Here is a 17,828-nt window from a genome sequence, read left to right on the forward strand (position 1 = left end):
GATGGTGTTTGCTCTGTGTTGTAGTGTCCTGATGACACCCAGTTTGTGCTCCAGTGGATGATGAGAGTCAAACCTTAGATACTGATCCGTATGTGTAGGTTTACGGTACACGTCAGCTTTTAGATGTCCCCCATTACTGATGGAAATCTCACAGTCTAATAAGGCTAACCTGCCACTTTTCATATCCTCCCTGGTGAATTTGATGTGTCGGTCCACCGAGTTAATGTGATCCGTGAAAAGTAGTACGTCCTGAGATTTGATCTTCACCCAGGTGTCATCCACATATCTGAACCAATGGCTTGGTGGTGTTCCAGGGTAGGATAGCAAAGCCCTCTTTTCCACTTCTTCCATGTACAAATTGGCCACGATGGGTGAAACTGGGGAACCCATGGCACACACATGTTTCTGCCTGTAGTACTGACCCTTGTATGTGAAGTAGGTGGAATGAAGACACGGTTGCAAATGCAAACACACTTGGTCGATGCTGAGAGTGGTCCTGTTGCTGAGGTTGGTGTCATCCTGTAATCTCTTACGGACTATCTCCAACGCTTCCGTGACTGGGATGCAAGTGAAGAGAGATGTAACGTTGTACAAGACCATGGTTTCATCTGCCTCCATAATTACATCTCTCACCTTCTCAACAAAATCCAGGGTGCTCTGGATGTGGAGTTCAGAGCTGCCCACCAGTGGGTTGAGGATCGAAGCCAGAAACTTAAAGATGTTATAGGTGACAGAGTTGATCATGCAGACAGTCGGTCTTAAAGGTGCACCCTGTTTATGTATTTTCGGTAAACCATACAGACTTGGTGTAGTCGATAGCCTTGTCTTGTTCTAACTGCTTCAGACAGTCTATTACCCTATTCCTGCAGCCACTCCCTGGATCTTGTTTCAGGGGCTCATAAGTATTTTCATCACTGAGTAGTGACAAGATCTTCTCATAATAGTCTTTCTGGTTTAGCAATACTCTGCACCTACCCTTGTCTGCCGGAAGGATGATAATGTTGTTGTCATCACTAAGTGATGTGAGTGCCTTCCTCTCTTTTTTAAATTTTATTTTTTTTAAATCTGCTGAACCATCTCCAATTTTAAATCTGCAGCAATGCTTGAACATGAAATGTAATTTGGCAGCTACACTAAAGACAGTTTAAGCATTGGGTAATTAAAATATTTAAAAAATTAAGTATTCCTTTAAAATCCATTATTTGAACACACATGAATTAAAAAAAAAAACTTCTCATTGCAAAATGCAACTTGTGGCAATTTCTGAATTGTTGATAGTTATATCTCACAATAATACAAAATAAAACATGGAGATTACGAAAATTATGAAAATTCTATTTTCATTCAACTTTGTACCAGAAAAATAAAATTATCAGCAGTTTAATCTGAAAAGAAACAAATTTTGGAGTATCCACATTTACTTGCATAATAACTGAGAAAAAAATTGTTAAATATGAGCATTTGTTTCATCTTCAATACCTTCCCGACCTACTGCCCCAGAGCTGTCTTATAATTCAGGTTAGGTTTAAAACACATACATGTTTGTGGCTAAGAATTTCATGTTAAAAATATTTTCTTTTTGCATTTTGGGGAAATATTCACCTGGTAAAATGTAATGTAAAATGTAATGAAGACAAAACCAATTTTTTAAATAGATATATTTCTAAACGTGCTATTGACATGACATGACATGACCAGATGTCTGTAACACTCTAATCCATACATGCAAAGAAATCAGATCATATATGTCCATAAATTATGTGTAATAATAAGAAATGACACAGATAGAAAGTCGTGACACCGGCTGAAATCACCAGCTAATGGCATTGGTTACAGAAAAATTTCTAAACAACTTAAGGTCCCAGTGAGCACTTTTGGAGAGTTGTCTAAGAGGCAGGACCAGTTGAAGAGAGCTACAGAAAGACTTGAAATCAGCAGGTACTATTTAAAAGAAAACAATAAGTAGTGCACTCAACCAACATGGCCAGTATGCACGCTCACCATTCAAGTATTCATTGCTGAAGAAAAAAACATGTTGAAGCATGCTTAAAGGTTCTGAACAACATTTAGGCAAGCCTGTGAAATACTGAGAGTACAGTCTGGTCAGAAAGAGACCAAAATTAAACTCTTTGGATTGTAAGGTAGATCCTACAATAATACATACAGAGAAGAACCCAATCATATGACCCTCTACAAGTAAGCACTTTGGCAACAGTGGGAAAGAAAAACTCCTTTTTAACAGGAAGAAACCTCCAGCAGAAGCAGACTCAGGGAGGGGTGGACATCTGTCCTGACCGATTAGGTGAGAGAAGGAAGACAGGACAAAAGACATGCTGTGGAAGAGAGCCAGAGATTAATAACAAGTATGATTCCATGCAGAGAGGTCTATTGACATATAGTAAGGGAGAAAGGTGACAATACAATAAAGTGCTCCTTGAAAGCACAGGTTCAGAGGAAGGTCGCGCGCTGGACGGATCAATCGGTGGCCGCGTTACAGGACGCACTCGATGACGCAGACTGGGGCATGTTCAGAAACAGCTCCGACGATGACGTCAACGTGTTTACGGAAGCGGTTGTGGGATTCATCGGGAAACTAGCGGATGATACCGTGGAGACAAAGACTATCACAACGTTTCCCAACCAGAAGCCGTGGGTGGATAAAACCATCCGCGACGCTCTGAGATCCCGCACCGCTGCCTACAACACGGGACTCATGACGGGGGACATGGACCCGTACAAAGCCGCGTCATATAACGTGTGGAGGGCGGTGAAAGAGGCGAAGCAGCGCTACGGGAGGAAACTAGAGTCACAACTCCAACAGAGTGACTCTAGGAGCCTGTGGCGGGGACTAAGGACAATAACGGACTATAAAGCACCAACAACCGGTATGATGAACGCGGCCGTGACTCTGGCAGACGAGCTGAACACTTTCTATGCTCACTTCGAGGCTGCAGCTAAGGTCTCCAACAATGCCAGTGTTAGCGGCGCTAACGGCTGCAGACAGGAAGATACTGCCAGCACCGGAAACGTGCTCGTCATCTCCGAGCATGAAGTAAGGAGAGCCTTCAAGAGAGTGAACACCAGGAAAGCAGCAGGACCAGACGGCATCCCAGGTCGTATCCTAAGAGACTGCGCATACCAGCTAGCTCCTGTGTTCACTGAGATATTCAACATCTCTTTATCTCAGTCGGTGATCCCCACATGCTTCAAAGAGTCCATCATTGTTCCTGTCCCGAAGAAACCCCACCCTGCTTCTCTCAATGACTATCGCCCTGTAGCCCTCACCTCAGTAGTGATGAAGTGCTTTGAACGCCTGGTCAGAGACTTCATCATTTCTTCACTACCAGACACACTGGACCCACTACAGTTCGCTTACCGTCCAAATCGTTCCACAGACGATGCCATCTCTCATCTCCTCCACACATCACTCACTCACTTGGACACTAGAAGGGGGAATTATGTTAAAATACTCTTCATAGACTACAGCTCTGCATTTAATACCATAATTCCCTCCACACTCACCACCAAGCTGGAGCATCTGGGACTCAGCTCATCTATGTGTCAGTGGATCTCCAACTTCCTAACTGGCAGACCACAGGCAGTAAGGATGGGCGGACATGTCTCAGCCTCCACTGGACTCCACTGGAGCCCCCCAGGGGTGTGTTCTGAGCCCCCTGCTGTACTCTTTGTACACATATGACTGTGTGGCCACTACCAGCTCCACCACCATCATCAAGTTTGCTGACGACACCGTCGTGGTGGGCCTGATCTCTGATAACAACGAGACGGCCTACGTGAAGGAGATTAGGAATCTGGAGAACTGGTGCCAGAGGAACAACCTCCATGAGTCTTACAAAGATTTAAGATGGCGGCGCGCACAGACGCAGCGGCCCGGAGCTCCTACACTTTTGCACTTTTGGTGGTACTGTGTATTATTTCACACAGTCTGGGGTTACTTCAATACAACAGAGATGATCTACTACAACTAAGCCGTGGAGATCTTCAACTAACATCCGAGTATCTCATCCCCCCGGAGATCGTTAAGCAACCCCCGGGGCTACCCGCAACAGCAAGCCGCAGGAGGAGACGTTGCGAGCGGAGGCAGAAGAGAGGCAAGCGGGGAGGCCTGTGGGCACGGCTAAAGACTAGTCCGTTTAAACCACCACTCCCGATCATATTCCTCTCCAACGCCCGTTCAATCCGTTACAAACTGGATGAAATACGACTGCAGATCGCCACTCGATGGACTTTTAATAACTGTTCGTGCATGATTTTCACTGAAACCTGGCTGGACAGCGCCATTCCCGATGCGGCTATCGATCTAGCAGGCCGCACCGCCTATCGAGCCGACAGGTCTGCGGACTCGGGTAAGAAGACTGGCGGGGGGCTGTGCATCTATATTAACAACCTTTGGTGCATGAACGTCACGGTAACGGAAAAACTGTGCAGTACAGAGGTAGAACTGTTGGTGTTAAAGTGCCGTCCATTCTATCTCCCTCGGGAATTTTCTGCCGTTTACATCTGCGCTGTTTACATTCCACCAGATGCTAATGCTAAGCTAGCGTTAGCACAATTGAGCAGCAGCATCAATAACAGCCTGGTAGCACACCCGGACAGTGTCTTTATTGCGGCTGGGGATTTTAACCACGCGGACCTGAAATCTGTACTTCACAATTTCCACCGTAATGTGAAGTGTGCTACCAGAGGAGATAGAACGTTGGGCCAGGTGTACACCAACATGGCGAATGCGTACAGAGCCCAGGCTTATCCCCACCTGGGTCTGTCAGACCATCTCTCCCTTCTGCTACACCCAATATACACACAAAAGATCAAGAGCACTGGGATTACAACCAAAACCGTGAGAACATGGCCGCAGGACGCTATTCCGATGCTTCAGGACTGTTTCCACTGCACAGACTGGGATGTATTCAAGGTGCAGGACACTGACAATCGTGTCGCATTGGACAGTTACACCTCCACTGTCTTGGACTACATCTGTTTCTGTGTGGACAATGTAACAACTTGGAAACGATTCCGTGTGTTCCCTAATAATCCACCCTGGATGACACACGGAGTTCAACAACTTATTTGAACGAGGAACAACGCTTTCAAATCCGGGGACCAGGAGGCATACAGTGCTGCCAGGGCCAACCTGAGAAGAGGCATCAAGACTGCCAAGCAGCAGCACAGGAGGCGTATCGAGGCCAGGTTTGAGAACAACACAAACCCAAGGCAGGTCTGGGAGGGCATCAGGGCTATCACGGACTACAAAAGAAGAACACCATCACCCTCAGCCGACAGTTCTACTCTGGCTGAGGATCTAAATCTCTTTTATGCCCGTTTTGACAGGGAGAACACCGACCCTGTCCTGTCCCCTCTCCCCTCAACCGACCCTGCTCCGGTCCTGAGCACTCATGAGCTGAGGCGTGTGTTCCGGAGCATTAACACCAGGAAGGCGGCCGGGCCGGATGGAGTGCTGGGCCGGGTGCTAAAAGACTGTGCTGCGGACCTGGCGGACGTCTTCACCTCTATATATAACACCTCGTTGTCCTGTTCACTGGTACCATCCTGTTTCAAAGCAGCAACCATCATTCCCATCCCAAAACAGTCAAATGTCACATGTCTGAACGATTTCAGACCTGTGGCACTCACCCCCATTCCCGCCAAATGCCTGGAGAGACTGGTCATTAAACACATCAGAGCTGCTTTTCCACCATCCCTGGACTCGCACCAGTTTGCATACAGGGAGAACCGGTCAACCGAGGATGCGATCGCCACAGTGCTGCACACATTACTGAAGCACTTGGAACACAGGAACACCTATGCACGGCTCCTCTTTGTAGACTACAGCTCGGCTTTTAATACCATCCGGCCATACAAACTCCGTCCCAAACTCCACCAACTGGGACTTAACTCCTCTCTGTGCAACTGGATTGTGGACTTCCTCACTAACCGTAGACAGAGTGTCAGAGTGGGTAAGAACACCTCTTCCACCCTTGTGGTCAACACCGGTGCCCCTCAGGGGTGTGTTCTGAGCCCTCTGCTATACACTCTCTTCACCCATGACTGTATTTCCTCCTGCGCGTCCAATCTCATTGTTAAGTTTGCAGATGACACTACAGTGCTCGGACTTATATCCAACAATGATGAGACAAACTATAGGACAGAGGTGCAACAACTAGAGTCATGGTGCCACGACAATAACTTGGTCTTAAACACCAAAAAGACCAAGGAGATCATTGTAGATTTCCGGAAGAGGGGTCATAACAACCATCTGCCTCTCTTCATTGGCAGTGAGGCGGTGGAGAGGGTGAGCAGTTTTAAATTCTTGGGGGTAACTGTGACCGAGGACCTGTCCTGGGGCAACCATATCACCTCAGTTGTACGGAAGGCCCAACAGCGCCTCTACTACCTGAGGAGACTGCGGAGCGCACACATTCCCAGATCTCTGATGTTGAACTTCTACAACTGTGCCATCAGCAGCGTTCTGACGTATGGATTTCTAGTGTGGTTCCCCAGCTGCACCAAGGCCGATCAGCAAGCACTCCAGCGGGTGGTGAAAGAAGCTGGCAGAATTATTGGAACAAGTCTGCCAGAGATCAGTAATATCTTCCCCACTCGCTGTCTGAGGAGGGTGCACAGTATCCTGCGGGACCAACATCACCCTGCGCGCCACCTTTTCCATCTGCTGCCCTCAGGGAGAAGGTACAGGTCTATACAGGCCAGAACATCCAGACTGGCCAACAGCCTGTATCCACAGGCTGTGAGGCTCCTGAACTCTCTGCCCCCCTCTCACGGACAATAACCATATCCAACTTCTTAATAGCAGTGAACTGGTCTGCATTGGTGCATCATATCTTTATTCTCTTCCCCCTCCTGCCCCCCCCCTCTTTCTTAAATAGATAACTATCATATCTGATATCATATCTCACAGTACAATAATATTGAATGGGTTGCATTGTTGTATTTTGTCATGTTTCTCAGGTCTTTGTCTGAATTTCTACGAACATTATTGCTAAGGATTGTCTTATTGCATTGGAGTCACACTGGGTTAAATATGTACACTTGGGTTTTAAGGGGTATTTATTATTTTCTTCTTTTTTTTTGGGTTGTATGGAAGCCCCAAACGCAATTTCATTGTTCTTGACAATGACAATAAATAAATAAAATACTAAATACTAAACGTCAGTAAGACAAAGGAGCTGATAGTGGACTTCAGCACTAAGCAGGAGAGGAACTACCAGACCCCCGTCATCAACGAGTGCCCAGTGGAGAGAGTGGACAGCTTCAAATACCTCGGAGTTCACATCACGCAGGACCTGTCATGGTCCTGTCACATCAACACCGTGGTGAAAAAGGCCCGACAGCGTCTCTACCACCTCAGACGCTTGAGAGACTTCCAACTGCCCTCCAAGGTGCTCAGGAACTTTTACTCGTGCACCATAGAGAGCATCCTGGCGGGAAACATCTTAACCTGGTTCGGGAACAGCACCATGCAGGACAGACGAGCTCTACAGAGGGTTGTGCGGTCAGCTGAGCGCACCATCCGCTCCGAGCTCCCTGACCTGCACTCAATCTACAGCAGGCGGTGCTGGACCAAGGCCAGGAAGATCGTGAAGGACCTCAGCCATCCCAACAACAGACTGTTCTCTCTGTTGAGGTCAGGAAAGCGATTCCGCTCCCTGAAGACCAACACAGAGAGACTGAGGAGGAGCTTCTTCCCGCAGGCGATACGGTCTCTCAATCACACCACCACACAGTACTGACCCACACATATGGTTCTTACACACACACTGGACTTTCTGGACTTTGTTTTTGCACAACACTGGTCACTATATTCTTCATTTCTAGTTAATACTTGTACAGCTGCTGTTATTGTGTATATATTTATTTATATTTAGATTTCTTCATACATTCTTATATAGTTCTATATTGTGTATTGTGTATTTTGTTGTACAGTTATTTTATTTTCAACTTTAATTTATATATTTTATCTTATTCTTCCCAGTTAAATTTACCCTTCATTCTAATTTGTGTTGTACAGTTATTTCATTTTTAACCTTAATTTATATTTTATTCCTTCCTAGTTAAATTTACCCTTTTTAATTTTTCATATTTATTTCCTATCTTATTCATAGCCTTTCCTTTTTTGTTTTCTTTAGGTCACGAGCAGTTGTCCAAGCATTTCACTACATATCGTACTGTGTATGACTGTGTACGTGACAAATAAAATTTGAATTTGAATTTGAATTTGAATTTGAAAATGTGATGTTCTATGACTGGTTAGTAAGAGTAGAAAAGTGTTATATAAATAAAATTACATACCATGTATCTCCAAAAATTATGATTTTTTTTTCCAGTGAATTGAAGCATCTAGTTTTTCTTTCTGGGTTAGGATAATTAACCTGTTAACCATTTAAAATTGTTGTTTATTGCTGACATAACCTCTTCCTCTTATTCACCAGGTGATCACTATAGGCAGGCACGTGAAAGGATATCACTATATCATCGCAAACTTGGTGAGTCATTTTCCAGTCTTTAAATGAGGCTGACCAAGTATATTTATGTATGTACTGCAGGCCATTTATGTATGACTGTTTAACAATAACGACGGTTTACATAACTCAGTTTAGATTAGGATCTAATAACAGGTTTACACTTAGTAACTGGGATCCTAAAGCAGGCAGTCACATTTAGACATGCTGTGAGAAGACTACCTTTTGCTTGCACTACTGCAATTTATATAATAGAGCAGTAGTTGCTGAGTATACTAGTCATAACTCATTCCATATCTCGTTTCTCTATTGGCATGCGGACTAGATTGCTTTTGTGACTATTCTCAGTGTCATTCAACAGTATTTTTAGATGTTGCTGATTCTGGCCTTATGTTTAACACCTTTGATCTAAGTAAATCTCTGAAAAATTGCTGGAGGCACATCATTTGCTCTGCATGAGATCTTAGCAGAGAAGAAAATAGTGTTTGCATAATAGTATTAAATAAACTTTTTGTAAATTTCAGTAATTGTATATTTTGTTGATCTTGTTCCAGGGTTTTGTGGATGGTGACCTCTCTAAAATCCAGTATGGAGGTGCAAATGTGTCTGGCTTTCAGATTGTAGATTTTGATGATCCTGTGGTGGCAAAGTTTGATCAGCGATGGGAGGCTTTGGAAGAAAAGGAGTATCCTGGAGCTGATATAAGGATTAGAGTAAGATTTGGACATCCAACAATCTTTTTTTTGTTTAATTTAGTGGAGTTTTAGTTATTTCAGCAAAAGTTATATGCTATAAGAAATGGATTAAGATTGCCGGGAGATGGTCTAAGAATCAGGCCAGCAAAAATGTATTCTAATATCAAGTAATCTTTAGTATAATACATAAACAAGTATAATACATACAGCTTGAGTTAATCAAAGTGAGTTGTACATGACTTAGGTGTGCATTAAAATTAAAAGTCACACCTGTAGCACTTCTAGGGAATTCTAGAAGATTTCAGGCTAGACTGAGGCATATATGAAAATGATCAATGGGTTTGAGAGCTTCTTTGCCTTCTTTTTAGCTGGCAAATAAAATACTGCACCACATTCAACATAAAAAATGTCAGCTTGGAGGCTCGTTAGTTCATGCCATATGTAGTCTGTACTATGACAAGGGATGAAACCTTGTCATAGTTTCATCCCTTGAATTCTAACCTATGTTAGAGAGATCTGGCTGATGCTTGATGAGTGGTCCCTTGCTATATCGTGGTTCACCATTTGCAGTCTCGCTGTTTCGCATATTTTTTTTTTTGTGTTTGCAATTTTGCATGCTTTTTTTTAATATCAGTCAATCTTGCGCCGTGTCTCCTGACAGTACAGAATGCGTTCAGCTTGTCAAATTTCCATAAATCTTCAATCGCTGTCAGTGTGACTCTGAAGTGCTGTACTGTATGTTTCTGAGTTTTCTCCCCAACAAACACAACAATGTCGACGATACGTCGTCACCTGCAGGTGCCTTTTGCCTTTCAAACTGATCCAATCACCTGAAATTTCGTGTTAATTCTATGAGATTCACAGTCAACATCAGACATTTTGACATAGGTTAGAATTCCTTAAGAGACAGCTCCCTGGTTGGACACCTGGCCAGTTGGTCCCTTGCAGCATTGCCTTTATTGCAACTGTTAAATGAAGTAAAATGTCCCCAAACTATATTTTTTGCCATTATTTTTGTCCTTCAGTATACTTCAGCCCTCACCTATGATGCAGTCCATGTGATGACTGAGGCATTCCGATTCCTGCACAAGCAAAGAATAGATATAAGTCGTCGTGGCAACAGTGGGGACTGTCTAGCTAATCCAGCAGTGCCCTGGGCGCAAGGGGTGGAAATTGAGCGTGCCCTCAAACAGGTAAAAAGGATTTGAATGTCTTTAGTTTGAATGCACAAAGAAGAAATCATAAAAGCTAGGTGTAAGAGTTTAGATCAGAGATGTTGTTGAAAAATCTTGCTGTCTTTTATTTGGTTACTTGTCAAAAGCTATTAAAATTTAATGTTTGAAAATATAATTGAAAATATAATCATTTGAAAATTGTTCTAGCAACACAATCAGTCATTTGTTTGAGTGGAAGTAGTGTGTGGTGAAGGTACCAGTGAAGATGACCAAAAGTAGGGTTTCCCTTTGTTAACTTATCCTACTATAGCCACCAGGTGTGCATGAGGTGTGGGTGTGCATGAGATCCAGAAAGTGCCTATTTTCATTTTTGTAATTTAATTGACTGAATTTCATTCTTAAGCTGTGCCATTAATAATTCAAATAATGTGTATGCAGGTGCATGTAGATGGTTTAACAGGGAATATACAGTTTGACCAGTACGGGAAAAGGATCAACTATTCGGTGACAATCATGGAGCTTAGGAACAATGGACCTGTTAAGGTAACTAAAACATCAGGTTGCCATAATATGTATCATTAGAACACATTTTCTAGCTTGTATGTGCAAGATATTTGCATAACCTTACTTGTGTCTGTTCACAGATTGGGTATTGGAATGAGGTGGATAAGATGGTTCTGACAAAGTCAGACCTTTACCCAAATGACACAATGGGAATGGAAAATAAGACTGTCATCGTTACAACGATACTGGTAACCCATGAATAGAGTTACAATTGACCATGTCAGTCAATGTCAAACGTTTTCTGTCTTCTATTCTCTAATAGTGCAGTAGTAAAGATGATCCAAAATGTGAAAAAATAGCATGAAATTTTGAAGAGGCTGTCTGTCTCCTGATTCCAAACTGGGATCTTGTTCCACAGAAGAGGGGCATGAACGCTGTAGGCTCTGCCTTGCATTCTACTTTTAAATACGCTAGGAACCACAAGTACATCAGCAGTCTGAGAGTGAAGTGCTGTATTGGAATAGTATGGTACTATGAGGTCTTTAAGATAAAATGGGACCAGATTATTTAAGCCTTGTATGATACAGACATTACAGATGTACACATGGAAATCTGCCGAAAGCATTCAGCAGTGTTGGGACTAACGCGTTATTAAGTAACGCGTTTGTTACGAACTTGCATGTCCATGTGTTTGTTTGTGCAGGTGTTGCGTCTTACAGTAACTACGTTATTATTGTGGTAACGAGCTCGGTAACTAGTTATTATGCCAAAACCGGGAACGCGTTACTCGTTACTGGAATTTAGATAGGCTCGTTATTCGTTACTTTGTGTGGTGGCTATCGCGGAGCTTCCACAGATTCAATAACATTAGCAAGTGGTGGAAGCCAGCAGGTGGATGAAGGAAAAGGGAGGCAAGAGGAGAGACCCAAAGCGGCCGCTGGTCCGAGAGTGTCAGGTGAACTGAACTTCAGGTAAGAAGTTATAAATAAAATAAGATAAAACAAGTTCAACATCATTAACATCATAGCACCCGCCCAGCTGTATAGAAATTCCGTCATGCTAGCTAGTACGCAGTACGAGTTATTGTAACTGACTGTAAAAAGTCAGCATAATGAAAATAAACTCCACCTAAACTTGGTTTATATCTGACCCAGATAGACTGCAGCTCATAACTTCTTACCTGAAGTTCAATTCACCGCCTCGGGTCTCTGCTCCTCCTGCCTTTCCGTCATCCACCTGCCAGCGTGTTGCATCTGCTGGCCTCCACCACTTGCTAATGTTACTGAATCTGTGGAAGCTCCGCAATAACCACCACCAAACAACTGAGTTATTTTTACACATCTCCCAGCATCTGGCCAATCCACCACCTTTCAGTGTTTATACCGTTACGGGAAAAAAACGAAAAAAAACAAAACAAAAACCATCGGCCCATAAAAACGAAAAATCACCATCAGCCCACCAGAAATGCCCGGTATGCCCGATGGCCAGTCCAGCTATGGCTACACCCGCAGAAACACACATATACACACACACCCTGCCTACACATACAACATGTGGAACATAGACATGACAGCATCGTGCAGAAGACACACACATCAAATAATAGAAATAATAGTCCACACTGCTCACGGACCCTGAGTCCCCGGAGCCGGGTCCGTGACAGATCTTTTAATTTTTAAAGGGAGAATATTCTATAACAACCTCACAAAAGAGGGAGGTTCTCCCTCTTCTCTTTCTCCCCTCCCCTCCCCTCCCCTCCCCTCATTCTCTATAGTAAAAGTTATTTTATTACAATTGTCATGTTTATTCAACACTATACTTCAGTTTGCATAATACCAACATGATTTCTTATCATGTTAAAAAGAAATATGTGGTTTCCCTCTATCATTCTATGTATTTTTCATTTCTGATTACTTCTTTTTGTCCAAAAATCTGTTTTTCTTGTCTTCTCTTTTTAACACCTGTTAAGATCTGCAGTCACATTACATTTAAAACGACTTTTTCTGGTTGTTCATGATTAAAAAAAAAAAAAACCTTTCTATTTCTCTGTCTTTCTGCCTACTCTACTCACACCCAGACAATTGTTTAGTCTAACTCCTTACACACACACACACAGAGCTCAAGGTCACATCTGCACAGAAAACAAATTCTTAACATTAGAATTATTTCATTGTAATGATTATGTTCTTATTCACCTTAAATTAAATTATTCAGCTTGTTAATTCTTGATTATGTTTTGATCAGGTTTCTGATTTGATTGCAGCAGGAATAACTGCCCATTGAAAGTGCATACATAAAACTCTGTCGCTCTGTGTTACATTATAACACCCAAAAAGGCTGGAGTTACTAAATTAATTTACTTAATTTCTGGTTGGAGCTGAGCTGAGGGATCTCAGTCTTCTTGATACAGTCGAATGAAATGTTGTATCTCTGTATATTGTGACCAAATGGTACCATAAATAATCGAAAAAAGGATAGGTCCCCTGGGGGACTCCACAGTTCAGTCCAGACTACACAGACCTGCGGTCACCAATGGAAACAAAAAACTTACAGTTTGTCTAAACCACCACAGAGATGTCCCAGACACCGTCCCAGTGCTGCAGCCAGAATTTGATGTCCTGTTGTATGAAATGCTGAACTTATGTGAGGTAGTGCAAGACTAGAACATTCACCATACAAGCAGTTTTTAAGATGTAATTTGTAACCTAATACACAGTCATAGTATTGTGATGCTGACTGAATTTCTTTCAAGGATGTTGTTTTTAAGAAGCTGAAGACAATCTTCTCTAAGAGTTTTGCTGTAAAATGTTACTTTGAGATTGGTCTGTACATTTTTTACACAGCATCAAGATTTTGCATGATCTCACAACAACAAAGTGAGATCTAATTTAAGAGATGGTCCACTGTGTTACAAACAGTGCCATGGGTTTAGATCCAGGGTTTTGAGTTTTGGAGATGTTTAGGGGATTCTAGTTAGCATTTTTAATAATCTTGCATTTTATTTCAGTATTCTGTATTATTTAGTGTTCTTTTCATCTACTAATTGGAAGACTGTTGGTTGATTCCTGGCTGCTGCATGCCAAACATCCTTGGGCAAGATACTACTCTGAGCACTCATTCACTCATTTACACAAGCACCTATTTTATGCCTTTAAGTGCTTTCTATCTATACTCACACACATTCATACTCCAGTCTACTGTATTGTTAACATTTCAATGTGTTTGTGTATATAGGAAGCACCGTATGTGATGCTAAAGAAGAATGCTGAATTGTTTCAAGACAATGACCGTTATGAAGGTACGTTACATCAGGTACTATATGTCTATATGATACTCATAAAAAATGTTTGAAAAGTTATTTACAGTACAGTAAAACGTTTTATTTGTTATTTAAACCAAAAAATCTAGACCAAAATTGTCATATCAGTATTCTGTATTGAGACTGACTGAAACTGGACGTTCAGTACAGAATCCCAAAAGGTTGATTCTGTCCATGTGGACATAGTGTTTTCAGTGGGAGAAAGTGTCACTTGGATGAGTGATGAAGCATTTATCTAAATGACAACACTACGTCCACATGGACAGAATCAACCTTTGGGATTTCCTTGCCTGGATGAGGGCGCATGCATTAAGACGTAAAGTAAAGTAGAGCCAAGTCCTACATCCAAGATGGCGCCGGAGTGCATGGCTTGCCGTCCATGGCTGTCGGATCCACTTTTGCTCTGCGTGTTTATATTGTTTTTGTCACTTTTATTGAACAACGCTGACTCTCTACTGATCTACAATCGTGAAACTCTCTTAAATATTCGACTTGCCACAGAGAAACTGGTAAGGACTAGCGCTGATGGACAGGACTTTTTCCCACCTCCGCTACTCTCTGGAGTACCGGCTCACCTAGGCTACACCCCTACCCCATCTCATAAGAAGCGCTTTAAACGTCGGAGAAAACGCAGCGGGCTGTTAGTGAAATTGAAATCATATTTAGGTTTTTCATCTGGCAGAGACAGAACAGTTTCCCAATGCACTCTGGCGGAAATCCGACCTTTGCACTGGCGTTTCATCCCCCGTTGCTTCCTGGAACCTATTGCCACCTAGCTGGTACCTGTTGTCGGCTCGGCTGAGGAGATCCTGCGTCCCCGCCTTCTCTTACCTCGTCTTCGCTGCGGTGGAGTAAATCCGCAGAATCCAGTGAAACAGGTTTCTTGGATGGCTGTCACCGCAATGATGGACCCTACCCGGATTGCTCTGGGTAACGCTAAGTTGTTAGAAAATAAAACGTTCATATTGAAGGATTTCTTCACTTCTCATAATCTGGATTTCCTCTGTGTGACAGAAACCTGGCTAAGTGACGGTGAGTTAAGCGCTTTCTCGGAACTATTACCGCCAGACTGTTCCTATTTTAACTCACCGAGGACTACGGCCGAGGTTGAGGAGTGGCAACAGTTTACAAAAACAATTTGATTTCTCACCTAGAACATCATGTTGGAATTAGAGGCACTGCCTTGGAGTGGTTCAAGTCATACCTGTCTGACAGAAGTTTCTCTGTCTCACTTGGTAAATTTTATTCATCTTCCGCCCCCCTCCCATGTGGTGTACCCCAAGGATCCATCCTTGGGCCCCTTCTTTTTAGCATGTATTTACTTCCCCTTGGCCATATTATTAAAAAACATAAAATTCCATATCATTTTTATGCAGACGACTGTCAAATTTATTTACCCCTGAAACACAATGACCCTAACCCCCTCAGGCCTATTTTAGAATGTCTTAAAGATATCAGAGCATGGCTGGCTCTGAATTTTTTTAATTTTAATGAAAAGAAGACAGAGGTCATTATATTTGGGCCGAGTGGCCCTGGTGTGCCTCCATCTGACTTGGGTCCTCTCACTTCCTGTGTGAAACCAATTGTTTCCAACCTTGGAGTAACAATTGACACAGCTCTTAAAATGGACAAACAAATAAATACAGTGGTGAGAAATAGCTTTTTTCAGTTGAGGCAGCTTTCTAAAGTCAAACCTTTTATTTCTTTTTATGACTTCGAGAGAGTTTTACATGCATTTGTGCCCACTCGCCTTGATTATTGTAATGCCATCAAGTGCGGGATCTACCAAGGAGATGCTCTGTCCCCACTGCTGTTCTGCATAGGCCTGAACCCCCTCAGTGAGATCATTAACAAGACTGGCTACGGATACCGACTACGGAACGGAGCAGTTGTCAGCCACCTCCTGTACATGGATGACATCAAGCTGTATGCCAAGAGTGAACGAGACATCGATTCACTGATCCACACTACCAGGCTATACAGCAATGACATTGGAATGTCGTTCGGACTGGAGAAGTGTAGTCGGATGGTAACAAAGAGAGGGAAGGTAGTCAGAACTGAGGGGATTGAACTACCAGAAGGCAACATTGCAGACATAGAGGACAGTTACAAGTACCTGGGGATCCCGCAGGCAAATGGGAACCATGAAGAGGCCGCTAGAAAGGCTGCAACCACCAAGTACCTGCAGAGGGTCAGGCAAGTCCTGAGGAGTCAGCTGAATGGTAAGAACAAGATCCGGGCCATCAACACGTACGCCCTGCCCGTGATCAGGTACCCTGCTGGGGTAATAGGCTGGCCAAAGGAGGAGATAGAAGCCACTGACATAAAGACAAGAAAGCTCCTTACCATGCATGGAGGGTTTCACCCCAAGTCCAGCACCCTGAGGCTGTATGCTAAGCGGAAGGAAGGGGGCCAGGGACTGGTGAGTGTCAGCACCACAGTCCAGGATGAGACAACGAACATCCAAGAATACATTGGGAAGATGGCCCCAACTGACCGAGTGCTCAGTGAATACCTCAGGCAGCAGAAACCCAAGAAAGAGGAGGGAGACGAGGAACCATCATGGAAGGACAGGCCCCTGCACGGTATGTACCACCGGCAGATAGAGGAGGTGGCTGATATCCAGAAATCCTACCAGTGGCTGGACAAAGCTGGACTGAAAGACAGCACAGAGGCACTAATCATGGCAGCACAAGAACAAGCTCTGAGTACAAGATCCATAGAGGCTGGGGTCTATCACACCAGGCAAGACCCCAGGTGCAGGCTGTGTAAAGATGCCCCAGAGACAATCCAGCACATAACAGCAGGGTGCAAGATGCTAGCAGGCAAGGCATACATGGAACGCCATAACCAAGTGGCCGGCATAGTGTACAGGAACATCTGTGCCGAGTATAACCTGGAAGTCCCGAGGTCAAAATGGGAGATGCCCCCAAGGGTGGTGGAGAATGACCGAGCTAAGATCCTGTGGGACTTCCAGATACAGACGGACAAAATGGTGGTGGCTAACCAACCGGACATAGTGGTGGTAGACAAACAGAAGAAGACGGCCGTAGTGATCGATGTAGCGGTTCCGAATGACAGCAATATCAGGAAGAAGGAACACGAGAAGCTGGAGAAATACCAAGGGCTCAGAGAAGAGCTCGAGAGGATGTGGAGGGTGAAGGTAATGGTGGTCCCCGTGGTAATCGGAGCACTAGGTGCGGTGACTCCCAAGCTAGGCGAGTGGCTCCAGCAGATCCCGGGAATAACATCGGAGATCTCTGTCCAGAAGAGCGCAGTCCTGGGAACAGCTAAGATACTGCGTAGGACCCTCAAGCTCCCAGGCCTCTGGTAGAGGACCCGAGCTTGAAGGATAAACCGCCCGCAGGGGCGTGCTGGGTGTTTTCTTTTTTTTGTTTATATATATTAAAATGCTATATAAATAAAGTTGGATTGGATTTATAGATTACATACAAATGCTACTGCCACCATTTAAAGTAGCACCATGTGAGTGGCAACCAGTGTGTATAGCATTCTGCATATAAAACCTTTCATTATTCATTCCTCTACTTGAAGTATTAATGAAAATAATTTGTTGTTTGAAGTATGTGCCATGAAGATAGCTCAATGATACCACAATAGCATATGTTTTTCCTTACTT

General features: G+C 43.6%; 1 protein-coding gene across 5 annotated transcripts in view; it reads left to right on the forward strand.

Annotated features, from left to right (window-relative positions):
• The window catches only part of LOC113024706 (glutamate receptor 2-like), a 116,158-nt gene that overhangs the window by 24,480 nt on the left and 73,850 nt on the right, over positions 1 to 17,828 (forward strand). For all 5 annotated transcript variants that reach the window (XR_013909471.1, XM_026171986.2, XM_080302509.1 and 2 more), the window contains exons 6-11: positions 8,466 to 8,519; positions 9,050 to 9,208; positions 10,216 to 10,383; positions 10,804 to 10,908; positions 11,010 to 11,117; positions 14,104 to 14,167. Coding sequence is in view for 4 of the 5 variants with exons in the window: in XM_026171986.2 (XP_026027771.1) it covers positions 8,466 to 8,519; positions 9,050 to 9,208; positions 10,216 to 10,383; positions 10,804 to 10,908; positions 11,010 to 11,117; positions 14,104 to 14,167 (658 nt within the window). In the remaining variant the exon portion in view is untranslated. The remainder of the gene's footprint in view (positions 1 to 8,465; positions 8,520 to 9,049; positions 9,209 to 10,215; positions 10,384 to 10,803; positions 10,909 to 11,009; positions 11,118 to 14,103; positions 14,168 to 17,828) is intronic.

This window comes from Astatotilapia calliptera, chromosome 6 (assembly GCF_964374335.1).
Source record: "Astatotilapia calliptera chromosome 6, fAstCal68.1, whole genome shotgun sequence".
NCBI lineage: Eukaryota > Metazoa > Chordata > Actinopteri > Cichliformes > Cichlidae > Astatotilapia > Astatotilapia calliptera.